This window comes from Chanodichthys erythropterus, chromosome 17 (genome assembly GCF_024489055.1).
Source record: "Chanodichthys erythropterus isolate Z2021 chromosome 17, ASM2448905v1, whole genome shotgun sequence".
Lineage (NCBI taxonomy): Eukaryota > Metazoa > Chordata > Actinopteri > Cypriniformes > Xenocyprididae > Chanodichthys > Chanodichthys erythropterus.
This window is the reverse complement of record NC_090237.1, coordinates 16,710,987-16,736,182: the sequence shown is the minus strand read 5'-3', so window position 1 is coordinate 16,736,182 and position 25,196 is coordinate 16,710,987. Positions and strand designations below refer to the sequence as shown.

At 36.4% G+C, this 25,196-nt stretch overlaps 2 protein-coding genes across 4 annotated transcripts in view; one reads left to right on the top strand and one right to left on the bottom strand.

The window, feature by feature from the left end:
* Positions 1-17,709, bottom strand: part of cbl (Cbl proto-oncogene, E3 ubiquitin protein ligase) — a 38,032-nt gene extending 20,323 nt beyond the window's left edge. Inside the window, exons 1-2 of one of the 3 annotated variants that reach the window (XM_067364859.1) lie at positions 16,969-17,709; positions 11,898-12,145 (exon numbers count right to left, since the gene is read on the bottom strand). In XM_067364859.1, the coding sequence (XP_067220960.1) occupies positions 11,898-12,145; positions 16,969-17,115 (395 nt within the window). In that variant the 5' untranslated portion in view covers positions 17,116-17,709. The remainder of the gene's footprint in view (positions 1-11,897; positions 12,146-16,968) is intronic. The other 2 variants (XM_067364858.1, XM_067364857.1) reach the window with 2 other exon arrangements.
* An 893-nt stretch (positions 17,710-18,602) lies between these two features.
* drc12 (dynein regulatory complex subunit 12 homolog) lies at positions 18,603-24,017 on the top strand. Its single transcript, XM_067366132.1, has 7 exons — positions 18,603-18,623; positions 18,863-18,945; positions 19,040-19,105; positions 19,217-19,336; positions 22,297-22,389; positions 22,487-22,617; positions 23,021-24,017. Exons 2-7 carry the CDS (start codon positions 18,876-18,878, stop codon positions 23,147-23,149), a joined length of 609 nt encoding a protein of 202 aa, XP_067222233.1. The 5' UTR covers positions 18,603-18,623; positions 18,863-18,875; the 3' UTR covers positions 23,150-24,017.
* The last annotated feature ends 1,179 nt before the right edge of the window (positions 24,018-25,196 follow it).

The window sequence follows — 25,196 nt, the reverse complement described above, 5'->3', positions numbered from 1 at the left end:
AGGACAGTGTTATATATTTTGTTCACTTGAGTACTTACAATATCCCAAATGTTTTTGTAAATCGTGAGAAAATTGGTTATGTTTATAGACAGAAAACTAATTGTTGTTATATAGTTCAACACATTTAGTCTTATTGTTTAAATCTAATTTTCTTGATTTTTTGCGAGTACCATGCTTTATCATGCCTCAGAGAAAAACACTACTTTGTCAAGTAGCTAACATAGCATAAACAGATGCAACTTTATTTTTAGTAACAGTAATACAGCATTTTCTCCATCATACAATATGTTTTAAAATTAATTGCTTGCCATTTATCAACACAAGCCATCCAGCATTTAATATGATATTCTTAAATCGATCTATCTTACTGCAGTGTGTGTCAAACAAGTGTCTTGCAGCAGCCGCCGAGCGAATGCACAGAGTAACGTTATAACAATCTTCAACACTCACAAATGTATCTAATATGATAAACAGAGCTGTATTATCTAATACTCATGACAGATTGTTTCCACTGGCTGTGATGTGAAGACCACATGTCCCAAGATTCCGCTCTCAAACTTGCCGTCATCAAGCTACGCCTTTGTTCTGAATAGGCCTCTATCGACCTCTAGCAGACAGAAATCTTACATATTACACCTTTAACCCTTTGACGCGTACGATCACACCGGTGTGATTAGTCTTGTCTGGCCCCAGAAGCGTACGATCACACCGGTGTGATTAGAACGTTCAGTGCATTACGTGATCAACTGCCAAATTCAAATGTGCGTGCGCGCTTTAACTGGCGCTAGACACACGCAGCGCTTTTCATATATCACATATATGCAGTGTTTTCAACCAAATAATGTTCATTTCAGGTTTCAGACATTTAAATACACATGAGTACTAACAAAACAATATATTTAGAGTTTGTAAAATACACAATGATGTCCATAGAAGTGGAAATAACAACCCTTTCCATTATAACTTGACAACACGTTTAATTCATATCAGATACACATTGTGAAAGTAACTTAGCTTACTCTATTCTTCCCCAGTTCACCGGCACACTTACTTTCATGTATTTCGGGAGAAGTGGATAAACTCACGGGTTGTAAATCCAACAGATCCGATTCTCTGCGCGGTGCAAACTAACATGGCGGCGCCCATCGCTCATATGGCTCAACTAACGCGATCGTTATAAAGGTGTTTAAACAGCAAAACACATCCACTTGCACATATTTGGCAATCGGAATATTAGATATTTCATGCTATAATTAACAAATTTGTGAATATTTTGAATAAAAAAGGAAAAATTAAATGAAAGCAGATCATCATTCATACAGTGCTGCGGTGTGCCACGTAACAAGCAATGACGCGTCACCATGGAAACCATAAAGTGACACGTTCCAAATAACGGTCGCCTTAAAAAACTCACGCTGGGTGGGTCAGCCAGAATATTTGAAACTTACGTGCGAAAGGGTTAAGTTACTTGTCACTTGGTAGAAGCTAGTTAAATGAAGTTCATCGACAAGCTACGCAATATCGCGTTCATTATCGAAGGCGATTCATCTGCGATAATGAACGCGATATTGCGTAGCTTGTCAGTGAACTACGGTTCTGTCTATTAAATGGCGCTCCATTTGAAAGCAGGTGATGGCGATTTCGCGGTAATCAGGGAACCGGCTTTACTGACGAAATCGAATATCGCATGCGATATATCGACCCAGCCCTACTCAAAACCAAAAAGCAGAGCAAATATGTAAAAAATACATTTCAAAAACAAATTTTGTTGATTTTCCCATTTAGCCTATTTTATGTTAATAATGTAAATTTAAAGTGAATCATGTGTTAATAATTCTAAATACACAAAAGTTTGGGATCTGTAAAACGTTTTAATGTTTTTAAAAAAAAGTATCTTATGTTCATCAAGGCTGTATTTATTTAATCAAAAATTCAGTAAAAAAGTGAAATATTATAATTTAAAAATAACTTTTCTATTTGAATATATATTTTAAAAAGCAATTTATTACCGTTATGGCAAAGCTGAATTTTCAACATCATTACTCTACTCTTTAGTGTCACATTATACTTCAAAGAGCATTCTAATATGCCGATTTGCTGCTCAAGAAATGTTTCTTATTAATAACAGTTGTGCCGCTTAATATTTTTGTGGAAACAGTGATTCATTTTTTTCAGGATTGTTTGAGAGAATGTTAAAAAGAACAGCATTTAGTAAACACACAATAACAAATCTATTGTATTAAAATGTATTTACTGTCACTTTGATCAACGTAATGCATGCTTGCCGAATTAAAGTGTTAAAAAAATACAAACCACAAACTACTGAACTATAGTGTATAGTTGGGGTGATGCACTTCTTGTAGATAATAATAAAATTCGATGTTTGATCTTAAGGACACTTTAATTTTGTAACCAATTCCAGTATGGTAATGGGTAAACTACTCGATAATTGGGTCCTGAAGCATCTACTCATGCTCACATCATTCCAAACCTGTATGACTTCCTTTATTTTGCAAATCACAAGAGAATGTTTTTTGTCTATACACTGAATGTCAGTGGGGGTCCAACAAGTTTGGAATTATATGAAGGTGAGAAATGATAACAGAACTGTCATTTTCAGGTGAACTATCACTTTAAAGAGCAGTGTTTCAGAGGAAGAACCAAAGAACAGATTGAATACCAGCTCAACATAACCCTTGACTAGGAAACAGGAGAACGGTGACTTTGAAAGCAAAAGAGATGGGAAAGCATGTCTGTTGTATGCTACATCTTCAGTAGTGGAGAATAATATAGCATGAGAGCTGCATTATCAGTTAGTGTTCAGTCTGTTAGTGTGATCAGTAGGCCATAAATAAATACAATGTCCCACTGCTTGAATGCAGCTCTCGACCGTGCTTAGCTGGGCTTGGCTTGGCTCTGTGTGGAGCGAGATGCAGGACGTAGTAACTCGAGCTGCAATACAATCCTCGGATGTGTTAACAGTGTTTCCATCAGAAGCGCTCCCTGTGTGCACAAACTCATGAAACACTGACAAAACCATCCTTTTGACGGAAGTTTAGACACATTTACCGCTTAATACAGGACACTGAATCATTGCCTGCTCAGCTCCGTTCATTTCAGGCTTACTTGGATCCAGTGATCCGTTGAGAACACTAAACAATGAACGATTACAGTTTTTCCTCAATTGTAACAATCATTTAGCCCAATTTCCCAAACCATTCATTTAGTTCTCAATAATATGATACATTTCTCACATTTTCACACACATTCCAACTTTCTCAAAGTTTTCTGAAAAACTTTACACAAAAATGCCCTAATTTTGCACAAGTTTAACCATGTTCTCATTCAGAAGACAAGTACATAATATAATTAACTCAAACTACCACAGCATAAACTTAAATGATGCAGATGTATCCAAGCGTAAACATTATGTAGCAAAACTGATGACACACTAATCAGAATAAAAATATTATAATATAATATAAATAAACGGGTGATTATGTGCGTTGGAAATGGAAAATGCATCCTAGGAAGGGGAGGGGTCTCTAAGAACAGTTGTTCCTGATGAAATATGAAGCACTCTAGTTGATCATGTTCTTGTACATGGAAAAACCATGACGGAACCTGGCCTACAGGATCATCTACGGGTTTTTATACTACTTACACATAGTATAATTACAGTACAGAACTTGAGAACTTTCACTATAGCATGTTTTACACCTTTAAACGCATAACTGTCTAACTGAGTTGTAGACCAAGTAGGCCTACTACTTACATGTACTGTATTTTTTGGGCTGCACAATTAATCGAATTTCTAATCGCGACTATGATTACGGATTCAAATCGTTCAAAGATGCAATTTCATCAAAAAATAAATAAATAAATAAAATAAAAATCCACTTACATTATTCTGCATGTTTAAGAGGTGTGTTTAGAGCATGTAAAGTTGTGAGAGGCGACTACTTCAGAGTGTAAAAGGTCTAACCCAGCACAAAAGGAACTTTACCAGTGAAGCAAGTGTATGCTGATTGGTCGAACAAACGTGAAACATCAGCACCCGCCAATTTTAAAAAGCCACGCAGCCTATATATTTACTCCACGAACTAACTCTACAAACATGCAAAACAGTGATAGATGGACCTCTCAACCTTACACTCGGGAGAAATTCCAGCACGACTTTGAGCGGACCAAGCGAAACATGATTATGTATTTCTGCTCAGCTAGCCACATTGGGCATCAACCACATGGCAAAATCTGATAACTTTAATATAACTTTCTGTCTACTTTCTTTGTATAACAGTTCTATCTAATAATGTATTAGACCGGACTGTTAAATAGATCGTAAACTAATGAAGATGGAGAATGCGAGCACTGTGTGCTCAGGCTCTGGCTGAGCTGTTCTCAGTGCTGTCAAAATAAAAGTCACAACAACAAGCACAGTTTAAAGTTCCTACTGGCGGTGAAAGTGGCCATAGTGGAACATTAGTTCTAGGGGAATCACCCTGATGGCTATTATTTCCTTTAACTAAGTTCCTAAAACAAAATGATGTGAAAGCCCCTATTATTATTATTATTATTATTATTATTATTATTATTATTATTATTACTACATGCATACATTTACTTTTTTTATTATTATTTAAAAAAGAAGCCAAACCAATGTATAATTTACATTTGAGGCTTAATGCTATAGAGTACCTCAGGGATGATGTGTTTTTGTAGGCCAACCCGGAAGAGAGAGGCGCACAGGTTCCCTCGATCGAAAGACTATGCGGAAAAAAAAAAATCGCAAAACATAAGCTCTGTGTTTAACAAACGGTTATGACACTTACAAGTTTTGTCTATCAAGATCTTTACAAGTTAACACAACATTTATACATTTTGAAGTCTAAATAAAGTCGTCAGATATAAAAGGCTAACAGTAGGCTATAAACGGACTATAGCACACGGTGGTCGCGGATCAACGTCACCACCACCAAGCTTCCTCAAACTTTATTTTAAAAACATTCTCGCCGATTATGATCTGCGCTATGTATGAATACTTATCCACTTTTTCATGAGAAATGCTGTCCAAATGTCCTGTTTGTCATGATGACGTCTAAAGTCCCCGCCAAAGGAAGTAATCCCTTTTAGCAACTTGTTAGCAACCACTGTTTTGAAGACACAATAAAGGTTTAAAAAAAAGAAAAGAAAAAAAAGAGGGTTATAACTGGTGTATTTTATGTCATAGATCAAAACGTGAAAATATTTAGAGGCTTTGTTAACCACAGACCTTATTTCAGGCGATTTAGCAAAAACCCATTCCAAAAACCCATAGACTTTAGGGCGATGGAACTGGAAGTCCTAAAATGCTAACACGCTTATGGGTTTTGCCTACAAAAACATGTCATCCCTGAGGTACTCTATAGAAGAGCAATAAAGAAGAAAAAAGAAAGAAAGAGTGTATTCAGCTTGTTTTGTTTTTACATAAATATATGGCATGCGGTTGCTTCAAACAATAATATAAAGCTCTTCAAAACATCATTCAATGTAATTGTGATAATCGTAATTAATAATTGCAATTACAATTTCAAGAGAATAATCGACAATTATGATTTTTGTCATGATCGCGCAGCCCTACTAAATAGGATATAATATATAGGCTAGAACAAGGTTTAATCTGGCCCACAGAGGAACATAACTGGGGTTGCCTGATATCAAGAGAAAATGGTGAATTGTTTCATGAATTGTGAGTAAACAATTGAGAAAAACTAATACGCTGGCACTACACTTTCTACATGAAATCTAAAGACTTGGAACAAGGCTTTGTCAAAAGACTTTTACTATCAAACGCATCTGCTTCTAAAAAACTGCTTGTTTGATCATTTAATCGTGTTGTTTGATGCCGTGTTTCTTTGATAAGTGTAGGAGGTACTAAATTTAACAGTGCTGCTTAACCACAAAACACAGGTTAACAGATCATTGGCTCCAAGTTTAATGTTGTGAATTGTTTTTTAGGCTTTGAAAAACAAGCCTCTAAAATGACTGCAGTGGATACAAGCAACAAAATAAGAGATACAGGGCTCTACGGTAAAATTTCTCTTTAGGAGCACGTTCTGTTCAATAACAGACACTAACTTTCCCATTACAGGGCGATATTTGCCCCTATAAATTAATTTCCTGGGGCATTTGTACCATTATAAGGGCAGTTTTTCTAATCTTATTAAATCTATGCATCATATTTAATCAATTTCTTAAATTAAAATAGAAACTTTGTTTTTAAAATGTTAAACAATAAATTCAGTTAGGATAATAAGACCCAATCAGACTTTTACCAATCAAAAGAAATCCTCAAAAAAATCCATCTTTGCACTGCAGAAGTGGCACAGAAGCTCCATCTGAAGTGGTATTATTAAGACATACATAGACTGCTTATCATAATTTTTTGACTGCTAAATATATTTTATATTTAGAAAAATGTAAATTAAATAAATAAATCTTTAAAAGTTTAATATTTTAAGTAAAAACAATCTTTGTAAACTGTAAATATGAAAATAAAACAGCCAGTAGGTGGTGGTAAATCTTAATGTGCGAGTCATTCAAAACGCAGATCAATTCAGGAGGAATCACCATTGCTTGGAGATACGCAACAGTTCTGGTGTAGCTTTGTTTGAAACTGTTTTCACGAAATAGAGCAAAAACAGACAGTATTTAAATCACCCAATATCAGCTTGTTTATTGGACTTCAATCAGATCAGTAAGTATGACATTTTCAATCATGCCAATACTCGTGTAATGTTACTTTACTTACATATTGCTGAGATCGACAGCTGCAACACCGGTTACATCAATTAAACACTTCACTTGCCCACCATGACCGTTTTAGTTAGTTTAGTAAGAAAACAGACAGTTAAAACGGAGCACATCTGCTCAATTCAGTGAGCAGCAGGAATCAGATTTCAAGTCACTTCACCCATTTCGCCTAATTTTTTAAATGACAAGACGAGGGAGGAAAAGTTGGTTGACAAGCGAAATGTAAAAGCGCATATTTAAGCGAGTTTGTCATTGTTGTGTTTTTCATTAAGAATAATAATGAACCCACCCACCATTCAAGCAATTGCCGCCTTCGAATTGCCTCTATTTTAAAAGTGAAAACAATATTTGCACACGGCATTCATAACGGGCATGTTTTTTTAAATCATTTTTTGGAGGCATATTTGCCCCAAGCCTCCGTTAATTTCCGACCTTGATTATGATAATCCAAATGTAGTATTTACTATTAATTTGGCTGCAAAGAAACAGCGGTCTGGTAAGTGCGCATGGCTGCGTCACACCGGTTGCACCTTGTAAACGGTATTTGAAGTGTTATCTGGAGCGCACGTCTTTTGCACTTGTTCTGCTTACTGAAGCAAAGTCTTTGAATTCATGCATCAAAAGCAACCGATTGCAGTACGAAACATAACTGTTGTTCAGTTTAGATGCATTCTGGGAGTTGTTAATTCCGATTGTAGATCTATTCATGATAATTGATCGGATCATTCGCACCAGTGCGCCTAAATATTTTTTCACAGTCGCACGCAGTTATTTTTAGGTGCAAATGCGAGTGAAATGGGGGCACTGTAGAGCCCTGAGATAAGAGATGCCAGTTGAATCACACATCTGAACGTGCAGTTTATGTATACATGAGACAGCTTTCTATAAGACTGAATTGATGGTTGTCATCACAGGTGATTTTGCTGAATTTTAGTTTTTTTTTTTTTAAGAAAAGAAGGAAATTATTTGTGGCATGTACTATGAAAAATTCTTTTCTGTTTTTTATTTACTTATTTCAACTAATACAATTTTCCAAGTAAAGTCTGCTGCAGACATGCATGTGTTTTGAGCATTTATAATCTTGATGCTTGAATTTCTTATATTGAAGTCTACTTTTAGCTTTAATTAAAAGGTAAAAATGTTCACAAACAAACACGGCCAAAAAAAAAAAAAACCCAAAAAAACCAAAAAACAAACAAACCAGGAAACTGTAGATGCTGTAATAAGCGTGAATCGTTCCCCCACGGGTGGGCCGTCCTCTCCCTGCCGACTACATCTTTGTAGTATGAAATGTGTCAGAAAACGGGACCAAGACAAAGGAAACATCTCATTTATACTCTCCAAGTTCAAAACAATTCACAGAAAGATCATGTAAGAGGATGTTAAGACTCAACTCATCTCATGACAGAGCTGCAACTACAACAGAAAAGGAAATTGGAAGCAGTAAAACTCAACCAAGCTGACAAATTTCTGTTAAACCACACAACTGTATAACACCTTACTATGATAAACCCAGCTGATTCACATGCATTTGACTTCACCTATCTGCTGTGAATTTCCCTGTTGCTATAAATGGTCCTTTCATGCAAACCTATAACATGCAGATAAGATGAAAAGATAACCAAACCAACCAGAGAGGGAAATATGAGTACGGAAAGTCATGCATGGTCCAAATTTAGCAATCGGAACAATGAAGTATGGACACATAATCACAATTAGATAATACAACTACGATAATTCAGGATACAACATCTGTCAGAGAGTCCATTCAAAATTAGTTGGCTTAATTGACAACAGCTGTATGGCACACACCTAACCCCAGGCTATCTAAATTGAGAGCACATGCAATTTCACAGAGATGGATATCAGAGCACTATGCATTATGCATTTCTTTATAAGGAAACCCTACAATGGCAGATAAATATGTGGTAAAAGATTCAACAGCATGCCGAAACAGTGAACTGTGTGAAAATACAGTGAGAAATTATTCACTGTAAATATTTCACTAAACAGCTCCAGTACACCCTAGCATCTGCATAAAACATCAGTACAACAGTTTGGGACTGAGACTGGGAACTCTGGCACCAAATGCTGCCAATACTGGAACAGAGTTAACGGAGATGCGTGTATATTAAATACATGTATTCTTATTATTGTTACATAAGTTGCTCAGCAAACAGCAGTGAGTAATTTTCTCTTCATCTTTTGTTGTTTAACATTAAATGTCACAGACGGCAGCAGTTATTTTAGGCTGCTGTCAATTTAAGACCTAATGCACGGATCCAACATACTGTTACACATGGTTTTTTTTCTCATCTGTTTATGTTTACTTAAGATATAACAGTCAGTGTTTGCGTGAATACTCGCCAAAGGCGGCATTTTGACACACTTTTGTTGTGTGTATTTTTTTCCCATTCAAGCACAAGACGATGCGAAAAAGAACTCAATTCAGTAATTGTGAGCTGTTTTCACATGCACAGAGAGCTGTCTGAGCGGTTGTGTTTTATGTCTTTTCATTTTATTATAGGAAGATAATCAGAGTATATGCATGTGTTGCCTGAATGACATAGTTTCATACTTTTAAATTGAAAATGAAAAGAGGCAGTGATGCGTTATATATTGTTATGTTATAATACATACAGTGAAGATCAAGTATGCATGCATTGCCTGAAACACATTTTTGTGGCTAATATGATAATATATATATATATATATATATATATATATATATAAATATATAAAATCTATCTATATCTATATATCTCACTCTCTCATCTATCTATCTATCTATATCTATCTCATTTTATTGTTACTTTACAGTGAAGGTAAGGTGAGGTGAGTGACATCAAGTATGCTGCTGTTTCGTTTGCAAAATTATGGGACTTTTCACAAGTCTGACCATCCGAACTGTCGGCGTGTACATAAAACAGAGCACGAGTACTGAATTCATCGAGTCAGAGGTCACTTTTCCACCAAAACTCTACTTGTATACGGCTGTTACCAGAAGCCAGTGATGACAGTTTAAAATAAAGTTTTAAATATGTATATTTTTCTTACAAAAACACCACTTCACTTCAGAAGGCCTTTATTAACCCCACCGAAGCCGTATAGGTTACTTTTATGATAGATAGACGCGTTTTTTTGGGGCTTCAAAATCGAAGGTACTATTCACTCCCATTATAAAGCTTGGAAGAGCCAAGAAGGAAGCCATATATACCTAGGATGGCTTGAGGGTGAGTAAATTATGGGATAATTTTCATTTTTGGGTGAACTAAGACTTTAAGGCAGCCAAGACACTCATTGTGAAATTAATTTGCATTTATATGCAAATAATAGATATTTGTATGTATGACCCTGATTAATTATGAATGAAAGGCCTTATCTGAACGTACAAGATTTAAAGTATGTGTCAATTTTTAATTTTCATGTTTCAGTTTTATAATATGCAAACCGGTTTGCTTCAAGGTATCAATTCAGGCCCAATATCAAGGTTCCAGTGGCTGAAGTCAAAATTTTGCTATCAAGCCAACAATAGCAAGCACTAGAGGTAGAGAGCAGCTCTTTTGAGTAGGATATGGAGTGCATGAATCTGAATGTAAGAGATCTATGACAGTTTTCAGTACTACTAGCTACCAATATGTGCTAAAAGCGATTCTATAAGGCTTGAATTGTCACAGACAGTCAGTGTAAGATGTGGCAGGTTTTAGCTAGCCTCAGCAGTGCATGCTGTTGGGGGCTCAGGAGAAACAGGAAGTGAGTGTGTTAACAGGAAGAGCAGTGTCTGCTTGGTGCAAAGCGTGACTTGTGCGTCAGAGTTAATCATTAAATTCTTTCTCACTCAATACGGACACTTCGCCCCCTCAGCCACACTAAGTAAAGCTTCAGCGTCTAATGACACAGAAAAGCTTCAGCTAAGAGAATTTGCCACCAAAGCGGCTCAAAAAGAGGCCCTCGTAATGCAAAAAGATTTTGCATGAAAGCCCTTTAAGGTCCCAAACCTCTAAATGTTTAGATTGGCAATTCTTTTCTAGTTTCAGAGAAGTGAAATAGTATGAACAATATATATGGAATGGCAGTTGGCACGATGACTGGCCTATGGTATGAGAAGCTGCTGATCTACAGGAAATGTGATTATAAGAATGATGGAAATTAAGTATTACATAAATAAGATGTTTACAATCAAATAAACAAGCTGCAGTTCCTGAGAAAAAAAAATGTCTGGGACTTCAACTCTCTACTCTTAAATCATACTGCAGGGTCATTATAGATCAAACTTAAACCAAATATATGACACGCATCACATTGGGTTCAATGACTTATGACTGAGCAGCTAAACATCATTTTAATGTATGCAAATCATATACTGCGTTTCTTTTTGTATGTTTGTGACAAATTGGCATATTTGGGCTGGAAGGCTGTACTATGAAAATGACATAACAGACTTTAGTGCTTTTGCGCAACTTATTAACAAGAATATCGAGATGAATTACAAATGATATGTGGGTTTAATGAAGGTTGCATCTGTAAACCTTAAAACCGATGTGTTACTTGTAAGGTCTGGGCCTCAGTTAAGCTCTTCCTCTTGTGACTGGTCTTATTTGCATTACACATTCCTCCTCTGTCCGCACACGAGTCAAGCATTTCCAGTAGAAGCAGAAGAACCACAGGCCTGATATGATCTCAGTCCACTGGCTGATCCGTGAACGCTTACATGATTGACTTCATTTGCATCTTTGATATACGACTCGAACTTCAGCTTAACTCAATGTAACCTCAACTCAAATTTTTTCAAGGAACCGGTTTCACATGATTCAAGGACTGACAGACCATGTTTCACTGCTTCTGCTTTTGCCTCCCACACTGAATTAAGTTGCAGAACATTCCAAAAAACATGAACTAGCTCAGGAAACGTCTGCACAGAGGTTACTTGAGGCTTTTGATGTCTGCTTTCACACCTAACCCAACACCTTTGACAAACGGAAAATGTTGAATCTTTATTTGGTCACTACAGACCGAAACAACCCCCTTTTTTTGAACATTTTCAATTTGGCCACCGGAAAGACTGTAATTAGAGACAGTGTCTACAGAAACTCATCTGCGCTCACCTGGGCTGAGAGTTCTCCTCGAACATTCGCTCTTTGCCGTCTTTGAACAGGCTTATGGTCTGTTTGGTCTTCTTGGTCAAGTTCTCCATGAAAACGCGAAAATACTCGTTGTCGCCCAGCGTTTCCATCTTGCCTTCATAGCGGGACAGGATAGTGCGGAGATGCTGGTAAGTGTCTGGCAACAGGTCCAGGATGTAGGGAGGACTGTTTTTCAAGGCCAGCTTGGGGTTCTGGCATAACCGTACCACCTGCAGCAGAGCAGAGATAATCAGACAATGTAGAATTTGGCATCTTTTCAAAAAGCAGCTGAGCAGCAAAAGAGAATCCAGTGAAAATGGTGGCTTGCTACCATGCCATAAACAACAATGCAAGTAATGTAAATGGCTTATGAATTGAAAATTGCCCTGAAGTCGCTGCAGTTTTGTATTACATCAGTCCACTGAAATTAATTTAAAATACATAAACAGCTACTCTAATACAAGGAAAGTGGTGAAAGCGAAACTAAACTGTTTAAATGTTTGGGGTTGGTAATATTTTTTACATGCTTTTAAAAGAAGTTTCTTTGTTGTGTTCAACAAGGCGGCATTCATTTGATCTAAAAAACAAAAAAACAAAAAAAACAGTAAGAACAAAATGTTGTGAAATATTATTACATTTTAATATGTTTTAATATATTCCTGTGATGGCAAAGCTGAATTTTCAGCATTCAAGTCCTTCAGAAATCTTTCTAATATGCTGATTTGGTGCTCAAGAAAGAGTAATTATTTTTCAATTTTCAACGTTCAAATGTTAATGCATTCTTGCTGAATAAAAGTACTAATTTCTTTCCAAACTTTTGTACTGTATTGTACACAAAAGATTGAAATAGAATGAATCTTATTTGCTCAAACTCAAAAAAAGTTTTGTACAATAACATTACACTGAACATTTACACTGCAATAATTTACACTGCATTTCAATTCAATTTATATATATAGCACTTTTCACTTACGCTGTTTCAAAGCAGCTTTACAGAAAAAATGTATACATGTCATGTATATGGATATGTTTGTGTATATTTGTCTGTTATTACAGCAGCCAACAAGCTCTGTAAAAAGATCTTGATACAAATATCTCGTACAATTCTCTAGCGGTACATTAAGTTGACTATCGATCAAGAAAACAGAACTGCACACTATATTCATATCCTCTGTGGGCCAACATTTTGCAAGTTTTCTCTTGCAGTAAGATATGTGAATGCAAAGAAACAAAAACTACACTGACAAGAACTTTAAAATTGTTCACCGAACCATAAATACACAAAACTTGTCAGGTCACACAGCAAGAACATTCCAAAGAGAAAACATTTTGTGAACTACATACAATGACAACTGTGTTTGCACAAAAGACACGTTCTACAATCTTCGACAGCACTACACTGTCATCTCAATTTCCACAATACTGGGAATGAAGTGTACACTTTGCAGCTACAGAGGTTTAATGTTTGAGATTAGGATTGGGCGGAATTACCAAAATGATCATCACAGCTTTTTACCATTTTTAAACATATATAACGTTTGTTAGTTTTTTTTTTTTTGGTGGCAACTCAAAATGGGAAATGAATATATTAAATAACTATGTTGTAAAGCCTATTTCTGCTGATTTTTGTGGAAAACATCTGTCCTGGATTCTTTGATGAATAGAAAATTCAATTGAACAGCATTGAATTGAAACAAAAATCTTTTGTAACATGAAAATTATCTTTACTGTCATTTTTGATTGATTTAATGCATCCTTGCTGAATGAAAAAAACCTTACTGATCCCAAACTTCTGAACAGTAGTGCATTTCACATGTTATAATCAAAATCATGTATAGCAAAATCTTTACTTGCCACATATAGCCATTCCACCCAACCCTACTGGATGCCACAAAGCTGCTGAAATCTTCCAAGAAAAAACATCCATTCTAGACAATAAATCATCATGATTAAGTACATGCCCTCAAACCACTTCATTAGCCAAACAACTTAATGGCTAGACTGATGGTCCAATAGCCTTTGCTTTAATTCAGACATAGTGGCTCTCCACTGTCTGGACTAAAGCCACGCATCATCACCTTCTGAACTATTGATTAAGACGTGGGTGGGAAATTTGAGGAAACGGGAAACTGCTCAAATGTCACCACCCAGCAGTTCGAGAAGCGTCGTGCCGCGAGCGCACGTTCCAGCAATAAGAGGCTGGCGCTGCGTGCAGCTGCTCTGAGGGCTTGCAGCCGCTCTTATCTATTTTGTCTTCAGCACAGGACCAGCTGTGATTGGGGGGTGGGGAGAGCTGATGACATCACAGGGGGGTCACCATCCAGCTTCTGGCTCTCATGCACCCCCAGTCCTGACAGCCAAGAGATAAGACTGTGGCGACAGGACATCCCGAGAATTATCAGTAAACATGCATATGTCTACGTGTTCAGGTCGTGCAGACGTGCATTCATTACGGCATCAAACGATGATCTAAATTAAGAAAAATAGTCCAAAAGTGTGGAGAAACATCAGCTTGGTCTCAAGCATGAGAAACGACATCAGGAAGTCAATTAAAATAGAAATAATTTAATATGCACCAATAAAATTATGCAACAGTTCCATTTATGGTGTTAAATTTGCATTCTTTGTATCATGACCAATCACATCCTACTATGCAAATCCTGTCATCAACTACAACAAATAACATGCTTTTCATTGGCCTGTGGTTTATTCATTTATAACTAAACCCTATGAGGAAATGTGTAGATAATTTGATAATTTGTGTTTGTAAACAAGGTGAATAATACACATATGTAGGGGAAACCCATAGTCAAGTCAAAATACAGAAATTCATTAGTGCATATTAAAGGTCAAACTGGGAAGAACAACAATTGGGTTCTTGTGGTTCAAGAGGTTGAATATTTACAGGGTATTGAGAGAATACAATAATGTATAACATGAAAAAGTTTATTTTGGATAATAAATAGCTAAGTCAGGATAGACTAGAAACAGTTCCTTCAGAAAAGCCTGTTTTGCAAGTGGACAAGAATCCTGACATTCATACTAAACATTTTTCACAAGGTTTTATAATATCAGACTAGGCACGAATTAACAAAGAGGAAATTTGCAATGTTACAACTGAAAAAATTAGGAGATTTGCTTCTGAAGACAATGTGATATGTCACATGTACACTAACCAAACTACCCAGTGTGAAACTGAGCAAATAGGAAGTTGCAAAGTTCTCAGTCAAAAAGCATGAACTGTTTCTCTTCAGTAATAATCAAATAGTTTTCCTTTGAAACATACTTATCAAAACGTGCTAAATAAACACCATGTTTAGTATCTAAGTGGTTTCCCATATTCACAGGATAAGTTAAAAATGAGTCCCCTGTGAAAGATGCACCGTTTCACTCATGTATCAGTGTGAACATCACAGGAAGTGTGAGGTCAGTAACCACAACTTTTTTCCATGAACTGCAGCTTTAAGTTTTGTATTGTGAGGCAGCAAATTCAACAAAAGAAAACCAGATGTTTGTCTAACCGTTTTAATTTATTTATTTTTAATCACTATTTTACTTGACATATTGGTAAGTTTCCCCGTCAGTTGCTTCAATTCTTAGTACAATAAACCCTGTAAAGCCTGACATATGACAAATATATATTTTTGAAATGGAAGTTTATTTTACCTTTATGCAAAATATAAAAACAATCTCATTTTAAAAACATGCGTTTTGTTTTGTATCATATTTGATACATGAGGCTTTTATGCTTCATATAGTATAGTGAGAATATGACTCTCATACTTGAAAAACACCTAGGTTTTATTCAGAGGCCCAAACTGAGGAAAATATGCAATTTGATGCAGATGTCATGGCCAGATGAAATTCTGAAGCATTGCAATGCAAGTCAATGACTTATATTTTTATTTTTTATAAAAGACTACATACATGAAATGCATGTAAATAATATAGCTATAAATAATATGTAAATGCTTAGTTTTATGATCAAAGATCTGTGATTTTCATTGTGGGAGGCAAAACATTCAATGCAATCATATTTGATACTTATATTTTAACATATTTTTTCTAAAAAATGATGTATGGACAATCAAAGTTTCAGTCCAGTCAAGAAATATGTCCTCCAATATATGTTATTACATTATATAAATTACAAAATGGCTTGTATACCAAGACCTAAAGGTAGACATTTTTACAATTATACTAAAAGGTTTTACTTCCAAAAAAAAAAAAAGTGTTAACTATCAATCAGAGGGCAGAAGGCATGATCAAAACTTTGTACACAATCTACTTCATGTTTGATAACTTAGAGGCTTTAGAAATTCATGTATCAAATATGATACTGTAGGTTTTATAGGGGTTAATCATGTATGAATTAAGGACAGTGTGCCTAACAGCTACATCTACACCTGATCAAAAGACCAACCCTGATGGATGGATCTCCATTAAACACAAAAACAACTATCTTTTAATACTGCTGGATACTTAAATGTCTAAAGTCATTAAGTAAGACTTTTTTAGACTGAATTAAAGTGGAAAATACTCCAGAATATAACACAATAGTCTATGTTACACTTAAAACAGATTGCAAATACTTAAAATGAGAAAAAGTTTATGTAACGCTTCCTGTTTACCCCCAACTTTTGTGTTTTACACGCCGTTCATGTGGGCATCCAGGAGTCGTCAGATATGTCCAAAACATTATAGTCTTCTCACAATAAAAACAATATTTACCAATTAAGTAATACCACAAGCTATTAAGCTAAGCACATGACCCTGGACCATACAGAAGTCCTGCTTGGCAAGCTGCGGTGGACGGGTACCGCAAATGACCTACTCTCTAAAACTGGATATTCCTAAAGTATTTGGCCGGCTGAATATAGTTTATTAGCCTGCAAACCATTCAGCTAATTGCCTTAGCAGAGCTGCCCTGCCATATTGCATTAGGACTCCTCGGTGCAGGCCATCCGGCTAAGCTAACAAGAGACCGAGCTTGCTAGCTACAACGTCTCTCTCTGGCATCTATCTTTTGTGTTTATGCTTGATAGCCACCCACCTTATCCATGAATTTCCAGCATTTCTCCACCGTCTTTTTGTCCACGGCCCCGGGCTGGTGATGGGAGTGGTGGAGGTGATGGTGAGGCTGAAAAGCGTCCTTCATCATGCCAATAAGCCCCCCACCTTTCTTCAGATTTCCTGCCATATTCGGACTCCGGAGTGTTGTTTTCGCAGTTAAAATATAACTGAGATCGGATACCCCCCGGTGAGGACAGCGCCCGAGTCCGGTTCGGTTCGAGCGAAGGTCCGTCAAGGGGGGGAGAAGCGCTTTATCGATGCAAGACTCCCATTAAATCCCCCGTGCAGGAAACCACCGTTTCACGCGGTATTTAATACGCTCGGGTAGTGCGACGAATCCCGTTGAAAATAACGCGTAAAAAATAAGTTTTTATGGATGTCTGGACGTGGAGGAACAACTGCTTTCACAACGACACCCCGTGCGTGATGTTCCCTTTTCCTGCAGCTCTCTCTCTTTCTCTATCTGTGCGCTTCTGCAGTGCGATGTCCGATTCGTGATCGAATCGTTCATATGAGTCGGATCTTTTCAATCAGTTGAATCGGCTCACAAAACAGGTCGGACTGAAATAGTCTGAGATTCAGGTTTAATGACCGTTTCTATGAGCTTTATAATGTCTACAAAAGCACATAAACATAAATTAACAGGTCTAACAAACACGGTCAGAATGTAAAAGCATAAATACATACAGCTATCCATGATTTTATTAGTGTTTGTTATTGCCAAATTATAATCAATAACATGACAACGATTACTTACATGTTAAAATACAGTATAAGACTTTTAAACATGTATACATCAACTGGAAAATAATTTTTCCCAAACATATAAAATTCAACACCGTGGTGTGAGGGACCACGTGACAGAAGTGACGCGCAAAAATAGCTGAATCGGTTCTTAGAAGGGATGTGTTCGAAAGAACCGATTCGCTGGAATGTATCGTACTTCCTATCACTACTTTTGCAACGGGAAGTTCAGGCTAAGCAAGACAAGAGCCCTGCAAGCAAAACCTATGAAGGGAAGGCTTTCACGTTTATTATAAACGCACCACAGATCATCTTTCTCCAAATGAAAATACAATGCTGGATCACGAAATAATATCTTACTGAAATATAAATAAACATATTAAGGAAATAAACACCGCCTTCTACCTCCCCCTCCCGTACTTGTATGATTGCTCTTCCTGTTCCGCCTGTACAGACCTCGCCCTCTTTCATGTCTCACTTTTTCTCCGCCTCCGTTCTTGCTACTTATGCGAATGTACGAATCCTACTATGGTGAAAAGCATGACTTATAAATATTAATTAGGTCACGTAACTGGAGCACTAGGAAGGTTACCAAGCAACGTAAATGTGACGTAGTTAATATTCATGAGCTAAGCAGCGTTCGCAGTAGAAGCGCTTGTATTGTACTTTCGCCGCCCTCTGAGTTAGAGATGAATTATGCAGATATATAAAGTGAAATACATTATTTTCTTAAATTCACCGCTGTATGACGTTTGGTTCGTTGATCTTCTCTCATCATTTCAGTTCACATTCGTTTTACAAATATCCGCCATTAAAAACTGAATTGAATGAAAAGAAAACACTTGTGAAAGAGTGCTCCACGTCCTATATTTCAAACAATTTTTTTTAAATGTAAGCAATTCATAAATACCTAAATGACTTTATACATAAAACAAAACAAGGCGCTTAGCAACAATACACACCTCCAGGCAACCAGCTGGCGGCGTGGTGCAATGCGGTTACAAAGAACAACTGTAATTGGCATTCTGGAGAGGTGATTGGCTAACATCTCTCACTGGCCACGCCCACGCTGCCAGGCGGCTCTGTATACACAATAAAGACACAATGAAACTTTTCCTTCTGCTCGATAGATGCAGACCTAAAATGCCACCAAAGAAGAAAGGGAAAGGAAACAGCAAAAAGGAAAAGCCCAAAAAGAGCGCTCCAGAAAAAGGTGTTTTTGCTTTTATAAACAAAACAATAGGCCTATAATAATTACAATAAAGACTTACGTTGTATTTGATGCTATATTTTCTTTTTTTCCTCAGATGATGGACTTTCAGAGAAGTACCAGAGAAGTGTCTTAGATGTGGCTGTTTTAAAAGAACATCTTGGTAAGCCAAATACAATTCTTAAAATGGACTGTTCTCAAATTTGTTCTCTGTTTGCTGATGTTCAGTTCAAATAAAACATTAAGAAAGTATGGTCTCTACACACCTTGTCAGCCCTGAGGAGCAGTGTAGCGCGTCAGGCTACAGCGGTGAGAGATGACTTGAAAAGTCAAATCAGAGATCTGGAGCAGGTGCTCAGTCAGGAGAGATCAGACATGAAGGACATCGCTGCAGGTCTGTATAAAGTATATTGCTTTATTGCAAGTTTATTGTTATAGGACACCTTCATCAACAATGTGTACTTCAATATAGAGGCGGTTTCCCGGACAGGGTTTAAATTAAGACAGGAGTCTTAAAAATTGGTTTCTGATACACATATTACTAACACTTGGACTATGAAGTTCTGAACTAAAACAAACAAGATTAATTTAACACTGTGCTAATTTAGATTAGAAGGCATTGGACGTAGCATAAGCGTTTTGAACTGTGAAAGGCGTTACACTTTCTTCTTATAGGGTTAGCTCACCCAAAAATGAAATTTCTGTCATTAGGTAGGCCTACTCACCCTCATGACACCCAAAACCATCTTCGGAACACAAATTAAGATATTTTTGATGAAATCTGAGGGTATCTGATCCACACATAGGCAGCAATGACACTGCACCTTTTGAGGTCCAGAAAGGTACTAAAGACATCGTTAAAACTGTCGACGTGACTACAGTGGTTCAACCTTAATATTATGAAGAGACAAGAATACTTGTTGTGCGCAAAAACAAACAAAAATAATGTTTGTTTTCAATAACTTTGTCTGTCCCGTCATACTGCTACACTATTTTCATTGCAGAGCTTCAGTGTTTCGGCAGCTCAGTATTGGCCGGCTCTGGTCACGTGAGCAGCATGACACATGAGTGTGATGCTGACGCAGGAGCCAGCCAATAATGAGCCCACATTCAGACATAAACACTGAAGCTCTGCAACGAAAATAGTGTCGCAGTATTTGTTGAATAAAGTGTTTTTTGTTTTGTTTTTGCTGTCGACTATATTACAGCGCATTTACAAAATTCACACAGCTAATATAACCCTCAAATGGATCTTTACAAGATGTTCGTCATGCATGGTTGGTTGTTGGGTGTTGGTTGCATGCTTCGAATTATGTGAGTAAAGTATTTATTTTGATGTTTACGTTTTATTCTGAGTGAATTTGAGGCTATGCTCCGTGGCTAACGGCTTATGCTACACTGTTGGAGAGATTTATAAAGAATGAAGTTGTGTTTATGCATTATACAGACTGCAAGTGTTTGAAAAATGAAAATAGCGATGGCTCTTGTCTCCGTGAATACAGTCAGAAACGATGGTAACTTTAACCACATTTAACAGTACATTAGCAACATACTAACGAAACATTTAAAAAGACAATTTACAAATATCACTAAAAATATCATGCTATCATGTCAGTTATTATTGCTCCATCTGCCATTTTTTGCTATTGTTATTGCTTGCTTACCTAGTCTGATGATTCAGCTGTGCACATCCAGACGTTCTGCCCTTGTCTAATGCCTTGAACATGAGCTGGCATATGCAAATATTGGGGCGTACACTCCGACTGTTATGTAACAGTCAGTGTTATGTTGAGATTCGCCTGTTCTTCGGAGGTCGTTTAAACAAATGAGATTTATATAAGGAGGAGGAAACAATGGAGTTTGAGACTCACTGTATGTCTTTTCCATGTACTGAACTCTTGCTATTTAACTATGCCGAGGTAAATTCAATTTTTGAATCTAGGGCATCTTTAAGGTTGAACCACTGTTGTCACGTTGACAGTTTTAGAGATGTCTTTAGTACCTTTCTGGACCTCAAAAGGTGCAATGTCATTGCTGCCTGTGTGGATCAGATACCCTCAAATTTCATCAAAAATATCTTAATTTGTGTTCCGAAGACAAAAGTTATTAACCCCCCAGAGCTGTGTGATGTTAATGCATCCGTCCATCATATTCTTCAGCTTCATACTCGTTGGCCCTGTTCACTGCCATTATAAAGCTTGAATGCATCAGGATATTTATTAATATAACTCAGATTGTGTTCATCAGAAAGAAGAAAGTCATATACACATAGGATGGCTTGAGGGTGAGTAAATCATGGGATTATTGTCATTTTAAAGTGAACTAATCCTTTAAGACCGGCAGAGGACCTGCAAATAAAGATACTGACCACTTGGATGAATTACTCAACCTTTAGAGAATATACCAGATGATGACCATGATTTCCTGGAGGAAGACTATACTTCAGGACTAAATTGAAGCTTAAATCAAACCTATAGCAGGAGGCAGGTTTAACTTCAGATAAATGTTGTGTTTCAATATACACTGCCCAATAAAGAAAAAGACACTGTTTGGATTTAAATATGCGAATACTTAAAATCCTATAACTGGAACATTATTGGAGTGATTATTATGGTTTTAGCATGTTATACTGTATGTTTGTGAACTGTTCTTTTTAACCCTATTTAATGAAGTGTGTAGCTTTTTATTTCTTAAACAACCATGTAGGAAGACACATCATGACCATATTCCAGGATGACAAATATTCATCAGGCTCAAATGGTGAAAGAATGGTTGGGAGGGAGCATGAAAAATCATTTTCACACATGAATTGGCACTTCTGAGTCCAGATCTTAAATTCATTGAAAGTCTTTGGGATGTGCTGGAGTAGACTTTACAGAGTACTCACCTCTTGCATTGTCAATACAAGATCTTGACCAAAAATAATTTGACTATTTAGATTCAAACAAAGACTTGTATGTATTTATATGTGTGTGTGTATATATATATATATATATATATATATATATATATATCTTCACTGACATAGTCCAAGTAATCCACGTGTCTTCTGAAGTTCAACCTGCCTCCTCAATCAGCTTTTTAAACTCTGGACTAGGCCAAGTCTAGGGATGTTTAAAACCATGACAGAGATTGTTTCTTTTAATCTGGTTTAAAATGCCATTTTAGTCAAGGACTAGACTTGATCTCTGTCTGGGAAACTGATTGATAATGTTTTATGTTGTACTGCTTCTTTTTTTTTTTTTAACCCAGTTTCTTTGGGCTTTGTTTTTGAAAGTATTCTCTTATGTACAGTATTTTTTGTAAGAAGTTATATTATCATTGATTTCTAACACAATATGTATTTGAAAACAGATCTCAAACGTCAGTATAAGTCCATGGAAACAGACCTGCAGACTAAAGTGAACAGGCTTGAAGTGAGCGTGGACTTGCTTGAGACGCAGCTCAGTAAGTTCAGCCATTAATATATTCAAATTCTTGTACTTTAACCAGACAGTGTGTACTTTAACCAGACACATGCTGATGACAGCCTCTGTTTGATTAGCCGAGTGTCAGGTTAAATTAAAATCGGAACGAGAGCGGCGAGAGAAGACGGAAGCGGAAAAAGACGCCATCATTTCTGACCTCCAAAGCAAACTGGACCGCATGGAGAGTGAGTGTGAGAAGATACTGCATGTAAGTCAGTCTCACCACTCTATAAGTGATTAAGTGAAATATCAGCGCTGTGTTCAAATATATATTAGATGCTTGAATGGGTGACATTTTTTATTAGCACTACACAAAGCTTAAAATTGCCTGGTGGCATTTCAAAGTGTGACAGAATAATCTACCTCGAATAAATGAGGTGTAATTAATGTTATAGTTAAACAAATTGAACTGACGGTTAATTAAAGTGTTAACAAATCTGATTGCTATCCAAAAGGTTATCCATTTCAACATTTAGTATTTTAGAATAGTAGAGACCATCTGCACCTCGAAATGCTTGCGCCAGATGGCGAGACATGCCCCATTAAATAAGCTACTTTTCATCTTAAATTGAGTTCGTTTTTATTAATTGGTGTCTCTTGGCCTGGTACAGGGCTGTCTGGACAGTTTGCTCTCTCACCTGGCTGAGACACGGCTGCAGTGGGAAGAACAGAGCACAGTCGTTCATCAGGAAGTCAAGGACATGCTCAGTGACTTTGGGATTAACCCGCTTCACATATGAGGACATCTTCAGTTGAGCACTGAGACCAGGACCAAGACATCTGACCTTAGACAATGAAGAAATTGCATGTATATTGCACAAGCCATGCAGGGCTTTCAAACTGGGCTCCATGGAGATATATATAAAACTTTTTTTTTTTTTTTTTAAGAAATTGATACTTTTATTCAGCAAAGATGCATTAATTGATCAAAAGTGACAGTAAAGACATGTATAATGTTACAAAATATTTCTATTTTTAACTTTCTACTCATAAAATATTCCTGAAAAATGTATTATGGTTTCCAGAAAAAAGCTGTTTTCAATGTTTCTCAAGCTGTAAATCAGCATATTACAGGGCCGTAACCTCCATAGACACTGAGGGGGACAAGTCCCCCCCAATAATTAGAAATGGCCAAATTGTCCCCCCCAATATTTGAAATTCTAACAATATATTTAATGCAAATATCATTTGCAAATAGTTCCAAAAGGATTATTTCTGGAGTAGAACTAGAATTAGACCTAGAATTTCCTTCACTGTTCTGTTTCTTTATGCTTTATAAAAAAATAAAAAATAAGTACAAATGTTCAAGACATGGTTATGGCCAGGCATATTGGAATGATTATGAATTAGAATGTTGTCAATACTGTTCACATTTTGAATTATGAAATATGACCAATTTTACCATACCTGGTATTGGTGTAATTTGAGAGCGTTGTGTTTAAACTTGTGTTTGGGCCTTATTCATGAAACAAGCAGAATTAATTTCTATGCAAGCAATTCATCAGTGATTTGCATGTTCCCACTGAATTGAACAGGACAATTTATGTAGAAAATGGTTTTATGTAAAATGTATGCATTGGTCTTGCCAGTGTTTCATGAATGAAGCTGTTTACAGCACACTGCAGTTCATTCTTGTCACCAGCCGGTGTCTCTGTTGGTCCAATTTTCTGTCACTCTTCTAATAGCAATTTAAAATTGTTTACATGTTTAAATTGAACTCAAATCTAAAATGATTTTAATAAAATAATTAAACAAACCTTTCATGATTTAATTTTCTCCCTATAGAATGTATAGGATGTGTTTACCTGTTGTTTTCTTCTTATTATGATTCCAAAAGTAATGCTCTAATGCCCCTGACAGACACCAGCTGTTGATTTACAAATACGAGATTCCCCAGGAGAACTGTCTATCTGGAATAAACTCTACAAACATCATCTCAATATAAAAATCTTACGTTAATGCAGTTACATATTAAATAGCTGACCTTATTGTGTCATTTAACATTCATGGAAAGATGTGGCACTACAATGAAAAATGGGCCAGCATTGCATCTGATCTGGTAGGCAGATGATCAATATCTCCCAATCTGAGATCAATCCATCACTAGGTGAATAAATGGAAAGGAGTCAAAAGCAAACAAAGACTTTTATTTCACTATATCTGTAATGATGAGATGGTTGTCCTGCTTATTCAAGCACTGCCAGAGAACAAAATGCGGCAAAATGAACATGACATTAACTTCCTGCACTCACAGGGATGTTAACAACACTTTCATTGTGGAACGAAGATAACAAAGAGCATTTTGACCTATGCTGTTCCTTACCTCTGATGTTTTAGAATATTAAATAGTCTAAAATTCAGCTGTAGGTGACAGACCAGTGACCTGAAAAAGATTTGTAGTTATGCAGAGTGCATTTTAATACATTTAGAAGATTGGGCTGTTTTATTATATACTGATTTTGTCAACAATAACAAATCTTTTGTGAAACTGTGAAATAAGATGTGGCAAGTTAACGCTATGCTAAAACGGTTACATTCAAATACCTCTGACATTAAATTGGATGAGCTATATTTAAAATATTTTGCTATAAATATATTGATTTCAGCTAACAAAGCAGCCATTCAACACTTTTAAAAATGTGAGATGCAGGGTAGTGGAATTAAAACCAAAACAAAACAGGCCTAAAGATCAATTTTTATAAAAGTTTAACTTTTTTTTTTTTACCTTGAAAGCCATATATATTTTTTAATGCCCTGTTATGTGCGAGACGCTGTAAAAGATGTTAA

What these genes read in the sequence shown, in the direction of transcription:
- drc12 (XM_067366132.1), top strand. Translation starts at nt 18,876, where the DNA reads ATGCCACCAAAGAAGAAAGGGAAAGGAAACAGCAAAAAGGAAAAGCCC. An exon ending in TGTTTTAAAAGAACATCTTG is followed by an intron (nt 19,106 to 19,216) that starts GTAAGCCAAATA and finishes ACACCTTGTCAG; the next exon opens with CCCTGAGGAGCAGTGTAGCG. An exon ending in CATGAAGGACATCGCTGCAG is followed by an intron (nt 19,337 to 22,296) that starts GTCTGTATAAAG and finishes ATTTGAAAACAG; the next exon opens with ATCTCAAACGTCAGTATAAG.